Below are 19,192 nucleotides of genomic sequence, written 5' to 3'. Positions count from 1 at the left end.
CAGGAACGAATGAAGAACTGGCAATCGACAGCAGGAAACCGAGGCCGGCAGCTGAGGGGGGAGGGGGCGGCCAGCCCGGGGCTGTCGGCGCCGGGGCTCCAGGCACAACCCGCAGGCCCCGCGGCCCCTCCACTCACCGGGAGGTTGGACTTCCTCCGCGGCTTCCCTGAGGGCCTCAGCGTGAGCCCCGCAGCCCGCAAGGCTGCAATCCTGGACTCAATATCCGAAACCTGGGGGAACAACAGACAGACAGACGTCATTTGGATGTCCCAGCTCAACGTCACAGAACAGGTAGAGCAGCTCCCTGGATTCATCAATGTTTCCTCCTAAGGTGGGTGTCCCGACCAGGTGCATGTGCTGGGGACCCTGTTTTTGTTCATCTTCCATGGTCACTGGGGAGGGGCTGGGTGTTCCTTGCAGGTCTCCCCACAAGACAAGAGGAGAGGGGGCTCCATAAATTTCCTGGAGTCTCATCCACGAGGGATGGAAGGAGGGGTCAGGACTGGGGAAGAGTTGGAGGAGGAAGCTTCTGGAAACGAACCAGGCCCCATTCAGATCCATTCGGATCCCTCCATGGGATCTGAAATCCTCTGCAGTCCTCAGGTCTCTCTGGAGTCTGCCTTTTCTTGGACCTGCCACCCACACTCTCCCTCCCACCCCCTTTGCTCCAGTATTAGGGTTTCACTGATGATTCCTGAACTTGCCAAGTCTGACACCACCTCAGGGCCTTTGCACGAGCTGCCTTCGCTCTTAATATCCCTCCCTGACCACTGAGCATCGGAGTGCTCCATGGCGCTACCCTCCCTTGTTGTCTTCAGAGCTCTCTTCATAAACCGGATGATTTTCTTGGTCGCTGACTTGTTCTCTGTCTCCCCCCACTAAGTGTGGGGCTCGGTCTAGGACGTTCACAGCTGCACCTTTCGTGCCCTGCACAATGTGTGCCATATTCGGGGCACTGAGAACTGTTAGCCCAGCGAGAAGGAATGAATGAGCACCAAGCTCTCAGGCTGGCTTGCTTCCATTAACACGCAAGGCCCGGCAACGAGCCCCTCCCTCCTCAGGGACAGACGGGCCCTCGCTGAAGAGAACAGAGGTGGGAACAGGTGTGGCGGGTGCCGGTCCTCCCGCAGCGTGCCCTGAGGGGCAGACCTCCTCTTCTCTGGGGTCCTCAGGGAGGGCGGAGAAGAGCCCAGTCACTTTGGCTGTCCCTGGGAGGTGCCAGCTCTGCCCTTTGACCTCTACACCACTGACACACCCCTCAGCCTAACCCAAGCTCCGGACCCAAGCTCAGGCTCACAGGATGGCTGTCGGTCAGAGTCTGGTCCTGAGCCCTGGGGCCGTCCTCACATCTCAGCCTGCTTCTGGAGGACCCTCCTCCCGGGACAGGGAGGGCCTGTGTCAGCACCTTCCTTCCTTGGCTGAAAACGCTGCCTGCCCCTCACCAGCTTAAATTGGAACAGGACTGGGAGTGCGGGGAGGGGCTAGGAGTGTGACTCCCACAGACACCCCCAGGCTCCCGTTCTGGAGCTGACGGGGCGGGCTCCCTGGTGTGAGCCCTCTGGGGGACCGTCCACTGTTGCCAGGCCTTCAGGTCCCCCCACTATCTACCTGGGGGAGCCACCTGCCCTTGGGGACACTGGGGCTACCTCGCTTTCAGTCCGCTGCACCTCGGAGGCCGTGACTGCCACTCTGTCCTCCAGCTCCGACAGCTCCTCGTCTGTGGTCCTGTTGGGCTGCATGGGGTCCTGAGGGCCCCGGGGGTCCTTTTCACATCCGGGCGCTTGGCCTGCAGCCGTGCTGACCTAGGAAAGAGAATCCTGAGTGTGACCTGCAGCAGAGAGACGGCAGGGCTCTCCCCAGCACACTCCCATCCTGAGAATGCTCTTTTCTCTTAACTCCAGGAGCTGGTCAGTCAGGGGCCGGGCACTTGTCCAGAGCCCTTGGTGCCCACCAGCGGCTGCAGCCCGGCCAGTGGCTTAGTTACAAACTGTTGATCCCTGGCCCTACCATGTCCTGCCAACACCGCTCAGGTAGCCTCACCTCCGGGGTGGCCCCAGGGAGGCCCTCGATGGGGGCCCTGTCCAGCCCCACCGCGTCACCCTTGCTCCCCTCCTCCTCCTCTGTGGACGAGGCCCCCTGGTCACTGACGTGGCTGGTCATCTCCTCCAGCTTCCTCTTCAGGGCCACCTCTTCCATGTCGGAGTCTGTGGGCTCGTTGCCAAATGGACTCTGGAATGGACAAGCCGGGGACCCTCAGTCGGTCATCTGGAAGACCTCGCCTCCAGGAAGCATCCTGGCCCTGAGCACACCTCGGGGTCCGGCTGGAGCCGCGGGGTCATCCGTCCCCCGTGCCAGGTGCCCATGCGGCCTGCCCCAGTCTCCTGACCCAGGCTCCGTCGGGTGAGGCACTCCCTGTGATCCTGACGGCACCCAGGCTGAGATGTACCATTTTTGAACAAAACATTGGACACTCTCACCACTGGGGGAAAATTCCCCCCTCTGCCCCCAAATTGGGTTCTCAAGCCATCTCTTAGGGTTCAGCAGCCTGACTGTAGCAAACTAAGACCTCACTCTGTTTTCATCCTGCCAGCTGGGGCTGCAGAGTGCTGACACGTCTGTTCTCTGGGTTCTCCCTGCTCCCCTGTGTCAAGACTGAAGTACCCCAAGGCTGCGTGGCCCCAGCACCACCCAAGGGCTCTGGGGTATGTCCTGAACTTGCATAAGGACGAGGGCAGTCATGTCCACGTGTGCCAGGCTCTGTGCCCAGTCTCTCCCATGAGCCTCATGTAGGCTGTGCCTTGGGAATCACCCCCCCAGATGCCGGCCCGGAGCTGACTGACAAGTGCCCACCGTGTATCTGTGATGCTTGGGAAACTGCAGACAACACTGTGGGGACGTCATAGTGATGTTTTCCGTGACACAGTGAGTGACGTCCTTCCTGACACACCCCTCCTTGAGTCTCGAGTCAGGGAAGTTGTCACCCCAGGTGAACTTGGACAAGACTTATACATCTCAGAATGTCTATTTATTTGCCTTGGCTGGAAAGACACTCAGAGCTAAACAGTGTTCGCCTCTGGCAGACCTCTTATCCAGACTCTAGCTCGGTCTCTGCTGCTTGAAACTGGTTTTCGGGGTTGTATTTTTTGGTCATAATTTTGCACGTCTTTATTGTAACTCTGGAGTTGGTGCATGAACAGGGGCCAGAGAAAAAGGACCCAACAGGTTAAAAGTAACCTGCTCTGGGCTGGGGGTCCTTCGTTTATTCCAGCTCTGACCCTTACTCGACACGTTGGGAAGGATGCTCAGCGCCCTGGTTCCTAGCCGGCTGTCACTCAGTAAGCAGGGCCTGGGCTGTGGGAAGCCCCGGCGGCCACCCCTTCCTGCACTCCAGCCAGCGGCTCACTGAGCACTGTGTGTTTCGTCTGCCTGTGGACGTGGGCTCTAAGTGGAAGTGCTGGTTTCAAAAAGTGACCAGCATTAGGCGATAAAAACAGAAAAATGGCAACATTATCCCAATTGCCTTTTACAGCCAAAATAACATGACAGTAGATAACGAGGCTGAAAAGTTAAAGCCAGTTCCATCCTTCAGAGTTCGCTCAGGCCGGAAGTCTTGGCGTCGTCGGACTCCTCTTTCTCGCGTCCTGAACGCCCGCTGGCTCTGCCTTCCACAGCGATGCGAGGTCCACCCCATCACCCCGCTGCCCTGTTGGTTCTGCTTCCGCCTCCTGTCTGGACAACCTCCCAGCCTCCTAGCTGGCCTCCTTCTTTCCGCAGCCTGTTCTCAGCGTAACAGGCAGAGGGAGCTCTGAGGGGCGGCGGCAGGAGCGAGGGGGCTGGTCACTCACTGGCTGCCTCTCCTCTGGTCCGCAAAGCGGACTTCAGAGTGCGAGGTGAGGGCCCCTCCCGGACCAGCACCACGAGAATTTCAGAGCCTCCTCTTTGTCCCTTCCTCTGGGGAGTGAGGCACCTGCTGGGCTGCCGATGGAAGGCGGGCTGCTTCTCCACCACGATGTTACACCCACGGTGCCCGTCGGGCCGGCTTCCATCCCCCCTCGGCCCCGGCACGCCCCAGGCAAGCAGAAAGCAGTGTTCTCATCATTTAATTTTCTCTGTAAATGGAACCTGTTAAGACAGACCCACCGGCCTCACGGAGCGAATGCTGAGGTCCGGCTGGAGCAGCCGGCGGGGGCGGGGCCGGCATGTTTACTGGGACGCTTTTCCACCAGATCCCAATTTTCTGACGAAGCTCAAAAATCAAATCTCCGTAGAGGCCAGAACGGGTGAAGAGAACCTCTATGACGTTCGGAGGGTAGATTCCATCGGTTCTGATGGGAATAAAACCTTCTCCCAGAGTAAATGAGATTGAGAAACTGCAGAATTCCGTGGGAGGCGGGGCTGAAGCCACCAAGGAGGGGCGCAGGGCTGCTGGTCGGGGTGTGGGGTGGAGGCTGCACACCATGGTTAGAAGCAGGTGCTCTTTCTGCCTCACAAGTAAGGAATCCACATGCATAGACACGCACACAGATGTGTGCCCGACACACACGCATGCGTACAAGCACGTATGAACGTGTGGGCAGGTGGCAGCACAACGGGATTCAGTGGGGTGCCCCTTGGTCCCTCGCAAACTGGGGTGTTGGTTGCCCTGGATGCTATGGAGGGGAGGGAGGCTCACTGGCAGGATCTGGGTGAGCATCCAGCAGGGGGTGGGGGCAGCCTGAGGGCTGGGAGGCTGGGGAGGAGTCCTGGGGTCCTGCGGGGTCACAGGTCCTGCGTGGGGGACACCTGACACAGACTCAGGTGAGCAGGCCTGTCCCGAGAGCGTCCTGAGGCGCGGAGTGCCTCTCCCCAGACCTGTCCGTGCGTCCAGTGTGTGTGCCCTGCGAACGATGGGCTCTGGAGTCCCTCTCAGGAGAGCCTGGGCCTCAGTTTCCTCGTCTAAAACCTGGGGGCTGGAACTGTGGTGCAGGGTTAGCCCAGCCCTGCAGCTCCACAGAGGGTGTTAGGGAAGGGCGCCTCCTGCGGGTCAAGGTGGCCGGTGGGGGGGGCGCCTGCGGCTCCCACCACTCACCCCAGTGCTAACTACACCCAGAGCTGATCTCCAGAGCCCTGGTCCCAAGAGAGGTGGGCAGCTGCTTACTTTGGGTGCTGTGGGGAGGGGACCAGGTGCTGGACGGGGACTGCGGCTCCGGCAGACCTGGGGCTGGGCCCAGGGCTGAGCAACGCCACCCCCACCCTCACAGCACCCTACTGTCTGTCTGTCCATCTCTCAGATGCACACGTGCACATGCATTAGGGGCCAAGGGATCTGTTCTCTTTACTCCCTGAAAGATGGCCCCGGTGTGGTGAGTACGCCTTCGCACACAGGGTGGGGAGGGAGACCCCACCCGCTCTGATGGCCTGGCCCTGGAGGCTGCAGGACCCAGACAGGTGTCCCCCTTCTTCACTGCTGTGAGTTCCCCGCCCCTTTCTCCTTACAGCTGCTCCTGCATCCACTCTGAGTTCTCTTGTACCTTTTGCTGGGCCCACAGATGCCCAGGCTCCAGGCACTGTGGATGGCAGGGGCCTGGATGGGGCGGACAAGCCCCTTCAGCTGGACGGTGGAAATCTGCCCAGCTCTCTGAGCCCCACACAAGCCCCCTATTGGTGCCTCGACCTCCCTTAACAAAGGGGCTTCAGGCCTTTCTCCTCGCTCACTGGGGGCCTGCTTGGCCGCCGGCAGTCACTTGGCCGAGGGAGGCAGGACTGTGTCCTCCGGACGGGTCAGCAGGTGTTCCACGACCGGCATGTGCATATTCAGCTCAAAGATCTCCGGCAGAGGGAGGGGGAATCAGTGGCCGGAGGACAGAGCCCTTCCCACCACTTTGGATGCACCAGACTCCCAGGCGGCGGAAGGAAAGCTAAGGCCGCCATCCACGCTGTGGCCTGTGAAGCCCATTTCCTGACAGCAGGGGTTCTGGAACACCAAGCAAGAGCTGGGAGTGGTACCAGAAGCGGGGTGGGGGGTCCGGGGTGATGAATAAAGCAGGACAGGTGACACTTTTGGTGAGACAAGGAAGCAGAATCCGGAAGGCCTGTGATGTGTCACTGCCCATCCTGATGAGCACAGGGAGGCGTGAATTGCTCAGACCAGGTCGATGGATTGAAAAGTCCAGGGCCCTGCGTCACTGTGGGCCTGGAGGCCGTGAGGTAACGACCTAAAGCGACAAAAAGCACGACTTCTTCATCCCTTGAGTCACTGGGCTCTTGTGTCACCGGGGGCTATTAACTCCCAGGCCGGGACACGAGAAAATCAATTCTGCAGTTTTCTTCCAAGCCCGGTGGATGCATCTTCCCCGCCATTATTTCGTGTGAGGCTCACCTTGTTTTAAAAGAGGGAGAGGCACCGGTGGGGGGAAGACGCTTCCGCATTGATCGGTAGGTAATTAGTTTGATCTTCACGGCACCGAGGGCTTGGAGTGGGCAGATCTACCCGAAGGACATAAGCTGAGAAACTCTGTCATGAGGGTTTCGGGTGGGAGCGGCCCCCAGCCCTCCTCTCGAGCGGCCGCTGTTAATTGAGACCAGCTCTAATCTCACTCGGCCTCTGAGAGGCAGCGATCCATACCCGGCGGGGGCTGCAGGTGGGTAAGTGCTCAGCCTTTGCGTCCCCAGGGAGCGCAGTGTGCACGAACACGTGGCCGCCACTCCAGACCCGGAGAGTAAGAGCCGACCCAACCAGGGCCGACACTGTCACAGTGACATGTCGCCTCCAGAGCGGAAGAGAAAGAAAAGCACCCAGGATGAGAACTCGGGAAGTTCTCGTCCTGATGGAGGAGGGGCTGGGGCAGCACGGAGCCCTGGAGACGGCCCTGCTCCAGGGCCGCGCTGCTCCCTGAGCAAGGCCCCGGCCGCTGGCCTGCAGGATGGCACGGATGTGATATAGACAACACAATCCTGCTTTTGCATCTGCTAGCCAGGGCCAGGGCCCCCTTTCAGACACCCCTAGGGAAGACCTGCTTCTCAGGCACCCAGAAGCATCTCCACAAAGCGGGGTTCTGCCCTCTCGTGTTGGCCTCCGGTGAGCTCCGTGTGGAGGTCAATCACCACGCGAGCCGGACACGCCTGACGGAAACTCAGAATGAACCCCTGGTGGTTTCAACTCGTTTGCAGCAAAATAAAAATTTACGATTTATAAACACAGTTACAGACCCAGACCGTGAAGGAAAATGAACCACCACAATTTGGCACCGGTGAGGCTTCTGTGGGGAAACTGAGTCAGTGTCTAGCAGCCTGGGGTCGGCTCTCGGGAACCCAGGGCTCACCACTCACCACTTGGCGGGGCGGGGCACGTGCCAGGGCCCCGTTTCCTGCGCCTCCTTGATCTTAGCCCCGTGGGGGCCTCCGTCCTTCGTCCGCATGCTGTGCCGTCTTTGGCCTGCTCCTAGCGTGAGCGGTTATTTACAGAAAGTCTGCTGAAAATGCCTCACCCAGAAAGTTCTAACCACCGACACAAACACAGAGACAGGCAACGGGTCACAGGAGGACTGTTTAACCCCAATAAAACATTAATGTCGAGAACTCTCGGCCCCCACAGGCATGCCCGTGAGTCCTGGGTTGGGAAGTGCGGCTCCGAGGGCGTGGGCAGCTTCTGGGGGCTGCCTCCCAGGACCGCCTTGGCCCATCAGGGGCCCCGAGAACAGTCAGCCCTGAGCCTTCGCTGAGGCCCACAGGCGCTGCTGCGTTTGGAGGCAGTCTTTCACAAGCGTGAAACAGGCAATAACTCAAGGAGGCCTAAGGGATGATTGCTCATCAGCAGGGCTGGACACCAGGACATGTTTTCCTGAAATCACTCAAGTTGCTAAATTAAAAACTTGCTGAAAATAGACAATTTGAATCTAGTCTTCAACCCAGTGTTTTCTGGCTAGGGGTCTGGTACCCCCTCTCCAGTTTTGATTCCGCTACACATGGAGGTCTCTGTCCTGGGGGGCGGTCTCTGTCCTGGGGGGGGTCTCTGTCCTGGGGGGGTCTCTATCCTGGGGAGGTCTCTGTCCTGGGGGGTGGTCTCTGTCCTGACAACACTGGCCCCCCACCATCATCCCCTAGCCTTCCCAGGGACCAGTCACTCCTTGGTCTGAATCAAAGGCCATTCTGGCATCAGCGTTTCCCCTTAAAAGGGGTCTGAGCTCCAGGAAGGGTGGGCTGCCCTGGGTCACATGGGGGAGAGAGGGCTCTTCCCCACAGGCCCACTCAGGGCTTTTCACGCCCTGCTGTGTTCAGGGCAGAGGGTCAGCGGCTTCTTTCAGAGATGGAGGTGGGAGCCGGAGGACCTTCCAGCCCCAGGGTTGTGGGATGCTTCCAGGGGACGTTATAGCAAAGAGAGGCCGCGGGCCTGCGGGCACTGACTCTAGGGAGGGAGAGACGCAGTTTAAAAGCTCTGTGTTTCTGCCCTGCTGACGTGTAGGCCAATCAGTTTTAGAGCCCCAAACCCTGACACTGATTCACCGAAACCCCACAGAAAGAAGGAGCCCTTCCACAGGGGCAGCAGGTGCGCCTGTGGGCAGATGGCTGCCCGGGGCTCAGCCATGAGGGGACAGTTGGAAAGCCTCTAACCTGTTCCATGTCAGCGCAGGCTGAGGAGACGCTGCTGCCCCGCCGCCCAAGCCCGGGAAGAGTCAGCCCCCTGGAGACCTGCTGCTGCTGGGGGAAGAGAGGGGAAGGGGTGCTGACGGTGGCGGAGGGTCAGCGGAGGCCCTCCCGCCCGCTGGGCAGCCCAACTCGTTACCCGACACCCCGGGCAGCACCACGATTTAGCCGGAGGCCCCGAGAGCAGCTTGCAGCCTGTGGACAAGGCCCCTGCTCCTGGGTGCTCTGAGGGCACGGAGGGGTGAGGGCCCCGGGGAGGCCCAGCTCCCTGCAGACAGCCCTCAGCAGTCCCGAGTCTGCGCCTTGAACTGCAGCAACCACCCTGCCCCCGCCCCCTCCTCCTCTCCCCAGTCTGTTTCTAGACCTTTGTTTTCTGAAGATGCTCGATGTTCGGTCAGTCTCTGCACCTGGCAGCTCAGAGCTCGGCCTGCGGGTCCCTGAAGGGAAGCTCCACGCACCCCTCTCCCCACTAACCCGTCAGCGTGCAGAGGAAGCTGGGCCGGCACTAACCCAGCTCCTGAACACGTGTGTGGGACCCACCCTGGAGAAGCTACGACTCAGGACCCTCCATCCAGAGCAGGCCCACGTACCTGCTCTCTGCTTCATGCCCCTGGATTCATCTGTTACAAGGTGGCCCCACCCCCATGATTTCATCCCCAGGCATCAGGCCTTGTCGGGGACTCTGCTGAGTCTGTCCTGACCCAGGGGTCATGGTGTTCTCATAGAAAATGTCACTGCCTCCTCCCCTCTGTAAAGTGTACCTGCTCAAATCTAAATCTAAATCAACCATCTGTGGACAGGATCATGGTTTAAATTCAGTGACAGGAACCCGGGGTACTCAAAGGAATCTCGTGGCAAGTTACTTCCTAAATCAGTGGCCACAGTGTGAGTGGTTCTAATTTAACAGGTATTAAGTACTCTAAGTTCTCTTAAAATCTATATAAAGCCTGCTAAATAACAGATTATTTCCTCTCCTTGTAAAAGACACAATAATTGATAGAATATAAAAATACGTATTTTCATCAAAAGGGAGGAAGCACTGATACCTGCGACCAGGTGCATGAACCTCAAAAACATTGCGCTGAAGTGAGAGAAGCCAGACACAAGAGGTCCCGTGCTGGATGAGCCCGTTTCTATGAAACGTGCAGCACAGGCAAAGCCACAGAGACGGGGAGCAGCTGGGGGCGGGCGGAGCGGGTGGGAGTAACTGCTATTGGGCACAAGCTTTCCCTTGGAATTTGAAGATGTTTGGGAACTGATGCAGGTGGTGGTTGTACCACACCGTGAACGCACTAAATGCAACTGAATTGTTTGCTTTAAAATGGTTAATTTTCTCTTCTGCGAATTTCACATCAATAAAAAGGTGTATTTTGATGACACGGCATATCTCTCTTAAGTAGGCTTGTGCAATCTTACAGCTGCACAATACTGAAAGCTTTAATTTCTCAGATATGAACTGATGTGAAGGTAAAAAGATTCCACTCAAAGGAGCCCCTGGGGTGCTCCGCGCCCAGCGCCTTACCTGGCTCTCAGCTGAAGTCCGGGCTCTCCGCCTGGGATGGTGGGAGGCCACCCTCTGAGCCCAGGTGCTGTCTTCATCCGAGGTGTCCACGTCGGCCAGATACTGGGAGGGGGGCTGCTCTTTCCCGAGGATGCTTGTCCCTTTGGAGGAAGGGTTGGTTTGGATTATTTGGAGTGAAAAGCTGAGAGCCAACAGACATGGTTTTTCCAATGAAGAAACATGAGAGAGCAAATTAAACAAACTAAACATCCTTTGATGTTATGGGGCTGAGGTCCTTAAATCAAAGAAAGAAATGAGCGGGTTTCTCATCCCCACACGAGGAACTTTTCAGAAAGTAGAAGCCCCTGCCCTGGCACTCACTGCGGGGCTCAGAGAGTGGAAAGCCTGGCTGGGGAAGCACGCGGAGCTCCACGTGCTTGGGGAGTGGCAGACGTGGGTCCTGGGATGTTTCCAGGGGTGGACGGGACTTTAGGGAGGCTTTCCACGTTGGCTGCTGGGGGCTGGTTTTCCTGTCCGATTAGCGATTTGAAGACTTTCATGGGCACAGGTCACCTAAGGTGTGGACTGAAATGCTCATTCCTGAGCTCCAGTGCAGAAGGGATCTCTAGGTCTTCACCAGAAAGTACCCCCACAGCTCCAGGTGCCTGGAGGGCACCCCCGTAGCCACGTGGGGGCGGGGGAAGCAGGAGTGATCGGGGTTGACCCTCACATGGGGGGACGGCCCCGGAGTCAGCGCCCCAGGAACCGGCGTGCAGGAGCTGTTCCTGGGCGTGACGCACAGCCACTCACATGCTGGAGGGACTCTGCCGACACCCTGAATGAGCGGCGACAGGGCCCTGAGCTCCAGGTGAGACTCCAGCCCTGCCGACACTTTGGCTTCAGCCTGGGAGCCCTGAGCTGAGGACACAGTAAAGCCGTGCTGGACTCCTGGTCCCTGGGAACTCACAAATGTGTGTTGTTTTAAGCCAGTAAATTTGTGGTAAGTTGTTACGCAGCAACAGCTAACAGATAGAACTGTCCCATTTAGAGCCTACAACAGTGTTGGGCTCCAACCCCGTCTGACAATGAGGAAGCCGAGGCACAGCAGTGAAGTGGTTTGGTCAAGAACACATTGACATGCCTTTAAATCACAGCCTGGGCACTAGGAGACGACACTGCCAATCAAACTCCAGCCCTCTCTTTCCTGCCACATTCACCATGGGACGCTCTCAATTTAAGACACGAGGTGACAACAGGTGTCTCAGAATCAAGGAAACAAGGTAGGTAGGTAGTTGGTCAAAAGAGCTGGGCTTGAGACTCAGAACTGCCGGTCTCCCAGGCGCCTGCCTTCCTCAACGTGAGTGTCTCGGTGTCTCCCTCCCCTCACTGACGACGGGGCCGGTAAGGGGGGCGATTAGGGATCACAGGAGGAAATGCATGTGTCCAGGGCTTGATCCTGTGACTCGGTCAATGCAGATTCATTTATCCATTGTTTACAGGGCAGTAAAACTCCTCCTCCCTCCCCCAGGGCCTCCAGGGTCCTAGTCAGCGTGGGGATCATGAGATTACAGTCTCTATAACACAATGAAAAGAAAAAATGGGAAGTCAACCCATTTCCTGGCAGACGGCGGCGACGTAACCACATTTCCTTGCAGCTGGCCCCCCGCAGCCATCAGTGGGGAGCCCATTAGTGGGGAGCCTGGGCTGCTTCTGTCATCTAATTAGCTCTTACATCAGTTGGGCACCCGAACTCCCAAACCCGTGTGCACACTCTCACAGGGCACAGGAACAGACAGCAATTCGGGATTTCATTATGAAGCCAACTGTCTGATGATAAAATTAAACTGAGTGAATCAGGGGCTGGGCACTTACAGACCTCCCGACTCACAGCTGGGAGTGAGGCAGTGCCCAGACGGAGCCTGTGCCATCAGTCCCAGGTGCACTGTTGGTCCCGGGTTTGGAGCCGCCCTGTCCTGGGTCAGGATGGTCAGTCCGGGTGACCAATGGGAAACCTGCATGTCCCTACCCAACTCTAGCTCAGTCTCCCCCAGGAAAGTTGGCAGTGCCCCATGAGTCAGTGCAGGCATCAGTGCTGGTCCTTCTGAGTGTTACCAGGGGAGTGCCCAGCCCAGGGAGAGCAGGTGTTGCCGGTGTCTGCAGGGACTTCACATGCCATCCAGTCCCCGCAAAAGAAGGGGCTCCTGTACCTCGGCCAGTGTGCTGGCACAGATCGGGGTGGCAGGGCAGGTTTTCCAGCGACCCTGTCCCCAACGCAGAGCCCACGTAGAAGACCGTGGCTGCGGGCACCTACCAGGTGTGGCAGCAACACCTTGGGCCTTTGTGTAGGACCCTCCAGGCAGGCAGAGCTCAGCGAGGTCATCCAGTCCGGCAGGCGAGAGGCTGACCGTCTGCTCTTCCGGATGGGGGTGGCGCCCAGAGGCCGTGGCATCAGCTTCCCCCAGGACCACGCCCTCCTGGGAGGTGGTCTCCTCTGTGAGGGCCTGAGCACGCAGGGCCTGTCAGCAGGTTTTAGGAGGAAGGGGCAGCTCCTCAGAATGTGGGTCTTTCCAGTCCCAGTCTTGAGGGTTTCCAGGCATCATGACTGACTGGCACTGGACACACATCCGCCCTCTCCAGCCCCTGGTAACTCAATTCCCTTCAATTTCAAGGGGCTCTGGACTTGCAGCTGGAGCAGGGCCCGCGGCCCAAAGGCCTTTCAGGTGCCAGCTCCCCGCTCCCTTCCTGTCGTCCCTCTCCCTGCAGGGGTCTGCAGACCCGCCTGGCCAGTGTCCCCTGCCCCAGCTCCAGGCCCAGGGCACCGAGACTTCAGGGCTCCAGCTGAGGGGCCACCGCTCTGCCTGTGCTGTGAGTGACAGTCCCTTGTGTGCCCGGCTCAGCTAGTCCCAAAGGTGATCCTGTGAGGCAGAGATAATCGCCCCTTTTCCAGGTGGGGTGAGGGGACGGGGCTGCACAGGGGCCGCACAGAGGCCACACAGCTAAGGAGCAGAGGGACCACAGGTCCCGGTTCTGCTGGACAGCCTGTGCCGTGCTCCGGGTCCTGGTGTAATTACTAACAGCAGCCTCTTCCAGCAGCAAGACCGCCCTAGTTCGGGCAACAGTGTATGAGGCCCCTGCTAATAGGGTGCAGGAGGCGCCGGCACACTGGGTCCTGCCTGACTCCAGCCATGCTGTTCCTCTGCCCTGTGCTTTTTTTTTTTTTTTGTAAATGGAAGGTACTGGGGATTGAACCCATGACCTGGTGCATGCTAACCACATGCTCTGCCACTGAGCTAGACCCTCCTCCTTGCCCTTTGCTTTTGAGCCATGGGGGTTCTGCCTTAATTCTGGGACAAGCACCCTCCCTGAACACCCCAGGCCCCTGGCTCGTTTGCCCTGCATCCTTCTTCTCCAAGCAGCCCCCCAGCCCCTCCAGGGGCTGGAGGGGGAGAAGTTTCTGGATCCTGTGCCCCCGCCCCAGCTGTCTCCCTGCCTGTCGTGCCCGCACGGCATCATCTGCTTCCTAGCGTGCTGTCCCCCCTCGCCCCTGCTGGAGCCTGAAGACCTGTCGCTCAGGGGATCCTGGGGCTGGGGGCAGAAACGAGAGCCCACTGACCTGCAGGCTGTCCGAGGTCGCTGAGACTGGGGACGGGCTCCAGGGGCGACCACAAGGTGGAGCATAGTCATCAGAGTCCCCCTCAAAGTCCAAGCCGTGAACGTGGAGGAGGCGCTTTTTCTGAGTAGGACAGACACGAGCAAGAGGAGGAGACTCAGGTCAGCCTGACGGTGGGGACAAGATGCCCCCATCCTCCGGGCAGCAGGGTGGGTGCTTCCACAGGCACATCCACCTTTTGTGCTGGAAACCAGCCCGGACAAGCCTGGAGGAGGCACCAGGGGCCCCCAGAACCCACCCCTCATGGGGTCTGCATCCCAGCATCCCTTAGAAGAGCAGAAGGAAACACCTGCTTAGCTTTGAATGGCCGCTCAGAAGTGCTGAGGACCCAGGCCCCGGGGGACTGCAGCCTTGAGAGGCAGGCAGCCTTCCCCAGGGCCGGCAGGCTTCTCACCCCTCACCCCTCGGCACATGAGTGGTTCCCAGGGCGGGGAGGCAGAGATGGAGGGAGCTCCCGAGAGGCCCACAATCTCAAGACGCAAGAGCAGAGTTTAGTTCCAAACGCCTCCCTCACACTGGCTTTGATCCTGCAAGTGTATTGTGCAGGGAATTTCCCAGACACTGGATGGTATTCTGTACACTTACTAAATGGCGTGAATACAGTTTTCTTGTAAAAAGATGCATCTGTTCCCCAGGGAGCAGTGTGCGGACCTGGCTGGTGCTGAATCTCAGAATCCGTCACTCTCCGAGGGTCTCCATCCAACGTCACTGCCTGCCCCTCCTCTCCCTTCCCCTCCAACCTGCTTCCCTCTCGACATCCCACCCAGAAACCCCGGGGGTTACTTTGCTTGTCTTTATCAGCAGAAATAGTGGAAACAGAAACCCCAATAAAAACAGGTCGGGTATAAACAGGAAAAAAGTTCACAGAGGAAAGGCGGAGAGGGGTTGCTTCCCTGAAAGATGCAAAGGCCGTCTCTGGACGACAGACGTGCCCTCATGACCCGTGTGTCCCCAGGAGCCTGGCTGGATGGGCCGGGCAGGGCTGGTGGTCCAGGCAGGCCTCTCCGCAGGCCCTGCCATGCACAGCGTGCTTTGGGGTTTCCTATGGCAAGACCAGGTTCTGGGGGCACACTTGTTTGGTGCTCAGTGAGCTCAGAGACTGTGGGGCATAGCGGAGGGAGGCGTGTCTCTGTGGACCTGCACTGTTAGCTAGTGGAGTCATGGGGAGCCTGAGATTCTCGGGAAATCAGAACCCGAGGCCCCAGTGGCAGGGAGGGCAGGGGCTGTTGGGGGAAGATTTACTTTGCTGCCAAGGGGCTGGGCCTGGGCCGCTGTGTCCAGTTCTCCGTCCTCATCTGTCTGCTCACTGTCTCCACCTCTGTCTCCAGGGCTCTGCCCAGGCTCATCTGCAACAGATACCTGCATGACTCTACCCGGGACAGAAGGACTGGGGCAAACCGTTCACCCACTCATCCACCCATCTGTCCAACCATCCACCCATCCCGCCATCCGCCCATCCCTCCACCCCTCCACCGCTCCATCCACTCATCCACCCATCTTCTGTGAGACAGCCAGGCAAGGCCCTCTGCTGGCCTCACAAAGACCAGTCCGAGCAGCAGTTATTGCTGGTCTGAATCACAGAAAACAAGTACCCTGCACCGGTTTCACCATGGTCGCCTCCACCACTCCCTAGATGATCTGAAGACACTGCAGTTGTGGCGGGCGAAAGCAGCCTGGAGCTAAGTCATATTTCCCCAAACAAACCTCCTCGCCCTCAGTCTCATCTCACCTGCTTCTCAGCAGGCCTGGCTCATTAGGAGGCAGGTGAGCCTCAGCCCAGGCTTCTCGCCCTCCTTTCTCTGCCCCCAGGGAGCCTCACCTGAGCCCCCAGGCCTGCCCTCCTGCGTGGCCACACTGCTCTGTCTTTTCCCCCATTCATTCACTCTGGCCTGGCCTGGGTTCTGTTCCCTGAGGTCACTCCGAAGAGTGACCCTGTGAGTGACGGGGTTTTAGAGCTGGAAGCCCAGTGGGCCGTCCACCTCCCTCAGGGGCCAAAGGCCCCTGTGAGCACGAAGGACTTACGGTTGACGGCGGGTGAGCGCTGCACTCGGTCAGGTGAACCTATAGCTGAAGAAAAGGCGCTGAGTTCCCTTCAGCTCCTGCCCGCCCTGTTACGGGGGCCTTGAGAAAACCCACTCACCACTGTGAAGGTCTCACTTAGAGGAGACCCTGGTGGCTCCCACCTGCTACCCCCCCGTCTGCGCTAGGCCCTGCCTGGGCCAGGTTTCAGAACCTTAATTTTCATCGTTTCTTATTCTTTTTTTTTTCAGTTTGAATACTTTTTTTAAAGGCACAGCTTCCCCGGATTTTGCGCTCTTTGCCTGCACCCTTTCTCCGTGTGCTGCACTCACAGGCATGAGCTGGGAGAACGCGGCCCCTGGGCCACCCCCAGCCTGAGATCCGCCTCACTGGGCGCGCGGGGCAGCAGCTGGAGTCGGATTTTTGTTGCGTCACAGCGCCACCTCCTGGCCCTTGGTGGTGACAGTTCTGAAACTGGCAGGTACTGGCTCCTGCAGCTCTGGACCTGGGCTGGGCACCAGAATCCCCACCTCCTTTTACACAATGCAGATTCCTGAGCCCACCCCAGGCCCTAGAAATCAGCACCTCCTGGGACAGGCCCAGGCACGCAGGGGTCTGACGGGGCCTTCGGGGCTGCGATTCTGAGATGCTTTGCCCTGTGGCTTTTCCCCATGCTCCCTGTGGCTCCCACCCCAGAGCCCTGCAGAGGACCACACTCCTGCTGCAGGAAGACCCCTGGGCTGGCTCTGGGCTGGCTGAGCGGGCGGGAGTGGTGGGATGTACTGATAGGCTCCAGCTGAGGCGGAGATACCAGCCCTGAAGAAGCAGCCTGGGAGGAGGAGGGAGACCCCCCCAAGAAGAGGTGACAGAGCCTCCCTGTGTCCCCAGGGCACTCCGTGTCGTCTCAGCGTGGTTAACAGGAGAGCTACTTTTCCTCTTAACAATGTCCTGGTTTTGATTTGTACTATGCCCTGGCACCCCTGTCCCTAAGGAGTCTTGGCACCCCATGGCCTGCTGCTCCAGGTGCTAAAAGCCATTACAGGTGAGGCTGCCTCTTGGCGGCCCGCCCTAAATCCGACAATGTGCTAAGATCCTTTGAAACACCTGTGCCGGGCAGAGTGAGTGTGTCCATGCTCTGGGGGCGGCCACGCCCAGCTTCTGCTCCTGCCTGTCAGCCTGGGGCTTTACAGGACCCAAGGCACAAGAAAGGCGCCTTCCCGGGAGGCCTGGGGGAGACACTTGGGCTGGGACACCGTGAGTTCACCCAATCCCAGAATCAGCATTTGCTCTGAATGTGCGGGGGGCACTCGCCTCGGTGTCCCAGATGGAGACATTCAAGATGTCAAGATCACAGACACCGGTCTGATAGGAGGCACCGGCCTGAAGGCTTGGTCAGGCTTAATGGCAGAGCCTGGGGCTCACATGACAGGGACGAACGCTGCTCAGTTACCTCTGTGCAGGGTCAGGGGGACTTCCAAACTCAGACATTTGCACATCCTTCCCCTGAAATATCTCTCTACCAAAATGCCTTAATAATGGACGGTACAGGTGAACACGTGTTCTGTGTACCGCACAGTCTGGATTTCAAGGTATTCAGGGAATAAACACTGGGATTCAAAACCTTAAAACAAACAATGGAGTCACAGTTTCTTTGAGTCCTGATAATGATCAGACTCACGGGGAATGTTTGCGGATGAGAGCGCGTCTAGGCCCCGAGTCAGGTGCTTAGGGAGGAAGGCTCACTGCTCACCTCCTCCCCGCAGCCGCTCACAGAGGGACTGGACCACCTGGGCACTCCCGAAGTGCTTGAAGCGGGCCCTCACGTGTGCGTGGTACCACTCCAGGGAGCTGATCTTCACGACCCTGCAGAGACATGGGGCTCAGGTCGGCACCACCGCCCCAGACGGCACACATACGTGCTCCGCCACCCCAGGACGGGCCCCCAGTCAGCAGAACCACGTGCCCTCCAGGCCCTGGCTCACCTGGCCAGGTGGCAGGGGTTGCAGAGCCAGCCCTGCTCCTCTGGGTGGGCGTGGCTGCAGTCTTTGCAGGTGAAGAGGCTGCAGTCCAGGCATTGCCTTTTGGGGGCAGTGAGGAGCCGGTAGGGCTGCAGGCAGCAGGCACAGTGGGTGTCGTCCAGGTGGGCAGTGTCTGAGAGCAGCTCCCTCCTGGAGCTTTCCTTCTTAATCTTGCCCTTCAAACCCCTTGGGGAAATGTTGGAAACAAGAAAACACTGGACACCTTATTTTTGCAACAGGCTTTAAATGTAAACACTTGCACACGCACACACACAGACATAGACACACACACACACACACACACACACACACACACCACTCTCATATGCAGAAAACAGTGACCCCAGTCAGGTCAAGGTACCACGGGCAGCCCTTACCGTCCGCAGGGCGAACCCCACCCCACTCTCTCCTGGGGAAGGACCGGCAACCCTGTGCCATCTGGCAGGTTGGTATTTAAACACATTATTTTCATAGAAGTGAAATTGCATTTACACATTCTTGGAACTGTTTACAACTGTTAATCTTCCTAGGCGGTACACCCATGACTTTCTCTCACTGCCGAAGGCTTGTGGACCGAAAAGGCTCAGAAGCACAGGCGGGGGCGGTCCCGCCGCTGCCCCGGCAGCCTCCCAGAGAAGGAGACAACACCGAGGCTCGAGGGTGAGGGAAGTCAGATGGCGTTTCCTCCTCAAGCAGTTTTGGGTCCCTCCCAGCATAGGAGCAGATATAGTTGACTCCCCAGGTTTGTCCCCACAGAGCAAGGCTGAAATGGCTTGGCTTGGAGCGTGTCCAGAGCAGGAATGACCCAGCATCCAAGTCCCAGGAAAGCCAGTTCTCCCCACCAGTGGGTTCTCAGTAACAGCTTCCTGGTGAACTGGCCAGACTGGACTGTCTGGAAACTGTGCCCCCAGATCAGGAACACATCGCTTCTGTTCTGGATGTCAGAGGATGTCTGCCAAACATAATATTTTTAGTTTTAGGTGAGATCAAATTAATCCATCCTTAGTGACAGAAATTAGCCAGACACTAGATGCCACTGTCTCCGAGAACTTGGCGGAGGCTGTGGTTTCTGGGGACGCCCCAGAGCATGGTGGGGACTGAAGACAATGCAGTCATTCTAGGAACTTTTGGGAGCCTCCTTCTGGTTGAAGCGGCACTGACTGCACTTCATCGATTTCCCAACTCTTCATTAAAATACTCACAAAGACAGACACAAAAATGAGTCTTGTCTCAGCTTCGAAAACCAAGAAAAACTGGCCGAGTGGAGACAGGCACCTAGGAGGAATATTGCCATCCCCTGACTACTGTCTAGGAAGAGCTGCACCGACAAGGTAAAGAAAGTGTCTGCCGCAAACAGCAGAG

General features: G+C 58.3%; 1 protein-coding gene across 5 annotated transcripts in view; it reads right to left on the bottom strand.

The window, feature by feature from the left end:
- The window catches only part of LOC105063557 (prolactin-releasing peptide), a 45,692-nt gene that overhangs the window by 11,552 nt on the left and 14,948 nt on the right, over positions 1–19,192 (bottom strand). For 2 of the 5 annotated variants that reach the window (XM_045511552.2, XM_045511553.2), the window contains exons 3-12: positions 17,795–18,016; positions 17,563–17,675; positions 15,816–15,860; positions 15,036–15,139; positions 13,737–13,856; positions 12,435–12,639; positions 10,145–10,284; positions 2,041–2,229; positions 1,647–1,802; positions 138–230 (exon numbers count right to left, since the gene is read on the bottom strand). In XM_045511552.2, coding sequence (XP_045367508.2) covers positions 138–230; positions 1,647–1,802; positions 2,041–2,229; positions 10,145–10,284; positions 12,435–12,639; positions 13,737–13,856; positions 15,036–15,139; positions 15,816–15,860; positions 17,563–17,675; positions 17,795–18,016 — 1,387 coding nt within the window. The remainder of the gene's footprint in view (positions 1–137; positions 231–1,646; positions 1,803–2,040; positions 2,230–10,144; positions 10,285–12,434; positions 12,640–13,736; positions 13,857–15,035; positions 15,140–15,815; positions 15,861–17,562; positions 17,676–17,794; positions 18,017–19,192) is intronic. The other 3 variants (XM_074364552.1, XM_074364554.1, XM_074364553.1) reach the window with 3 other exon arrangements.

Source organism: Camelus bactrianus, chromosome 5, assembly GCF_048773025.1.
Source record: "Camelus bactrianus isolate YW-2024 breed Bactrian camel chromosome 5, ASM4877302v1, whole genome shotgun sequence".
Lineage (NCBI taxonomy): Eukaryota > Metazoa > Chordata > Mammalia > Artiodactyla > Camelidae > Camelus > Camelus bactrianus.
The sequence above is the reverse complement of the archived record's forward strand: the minus strand, read 5'-3'. Positions and strand labels throughout refer to the sequence as shown.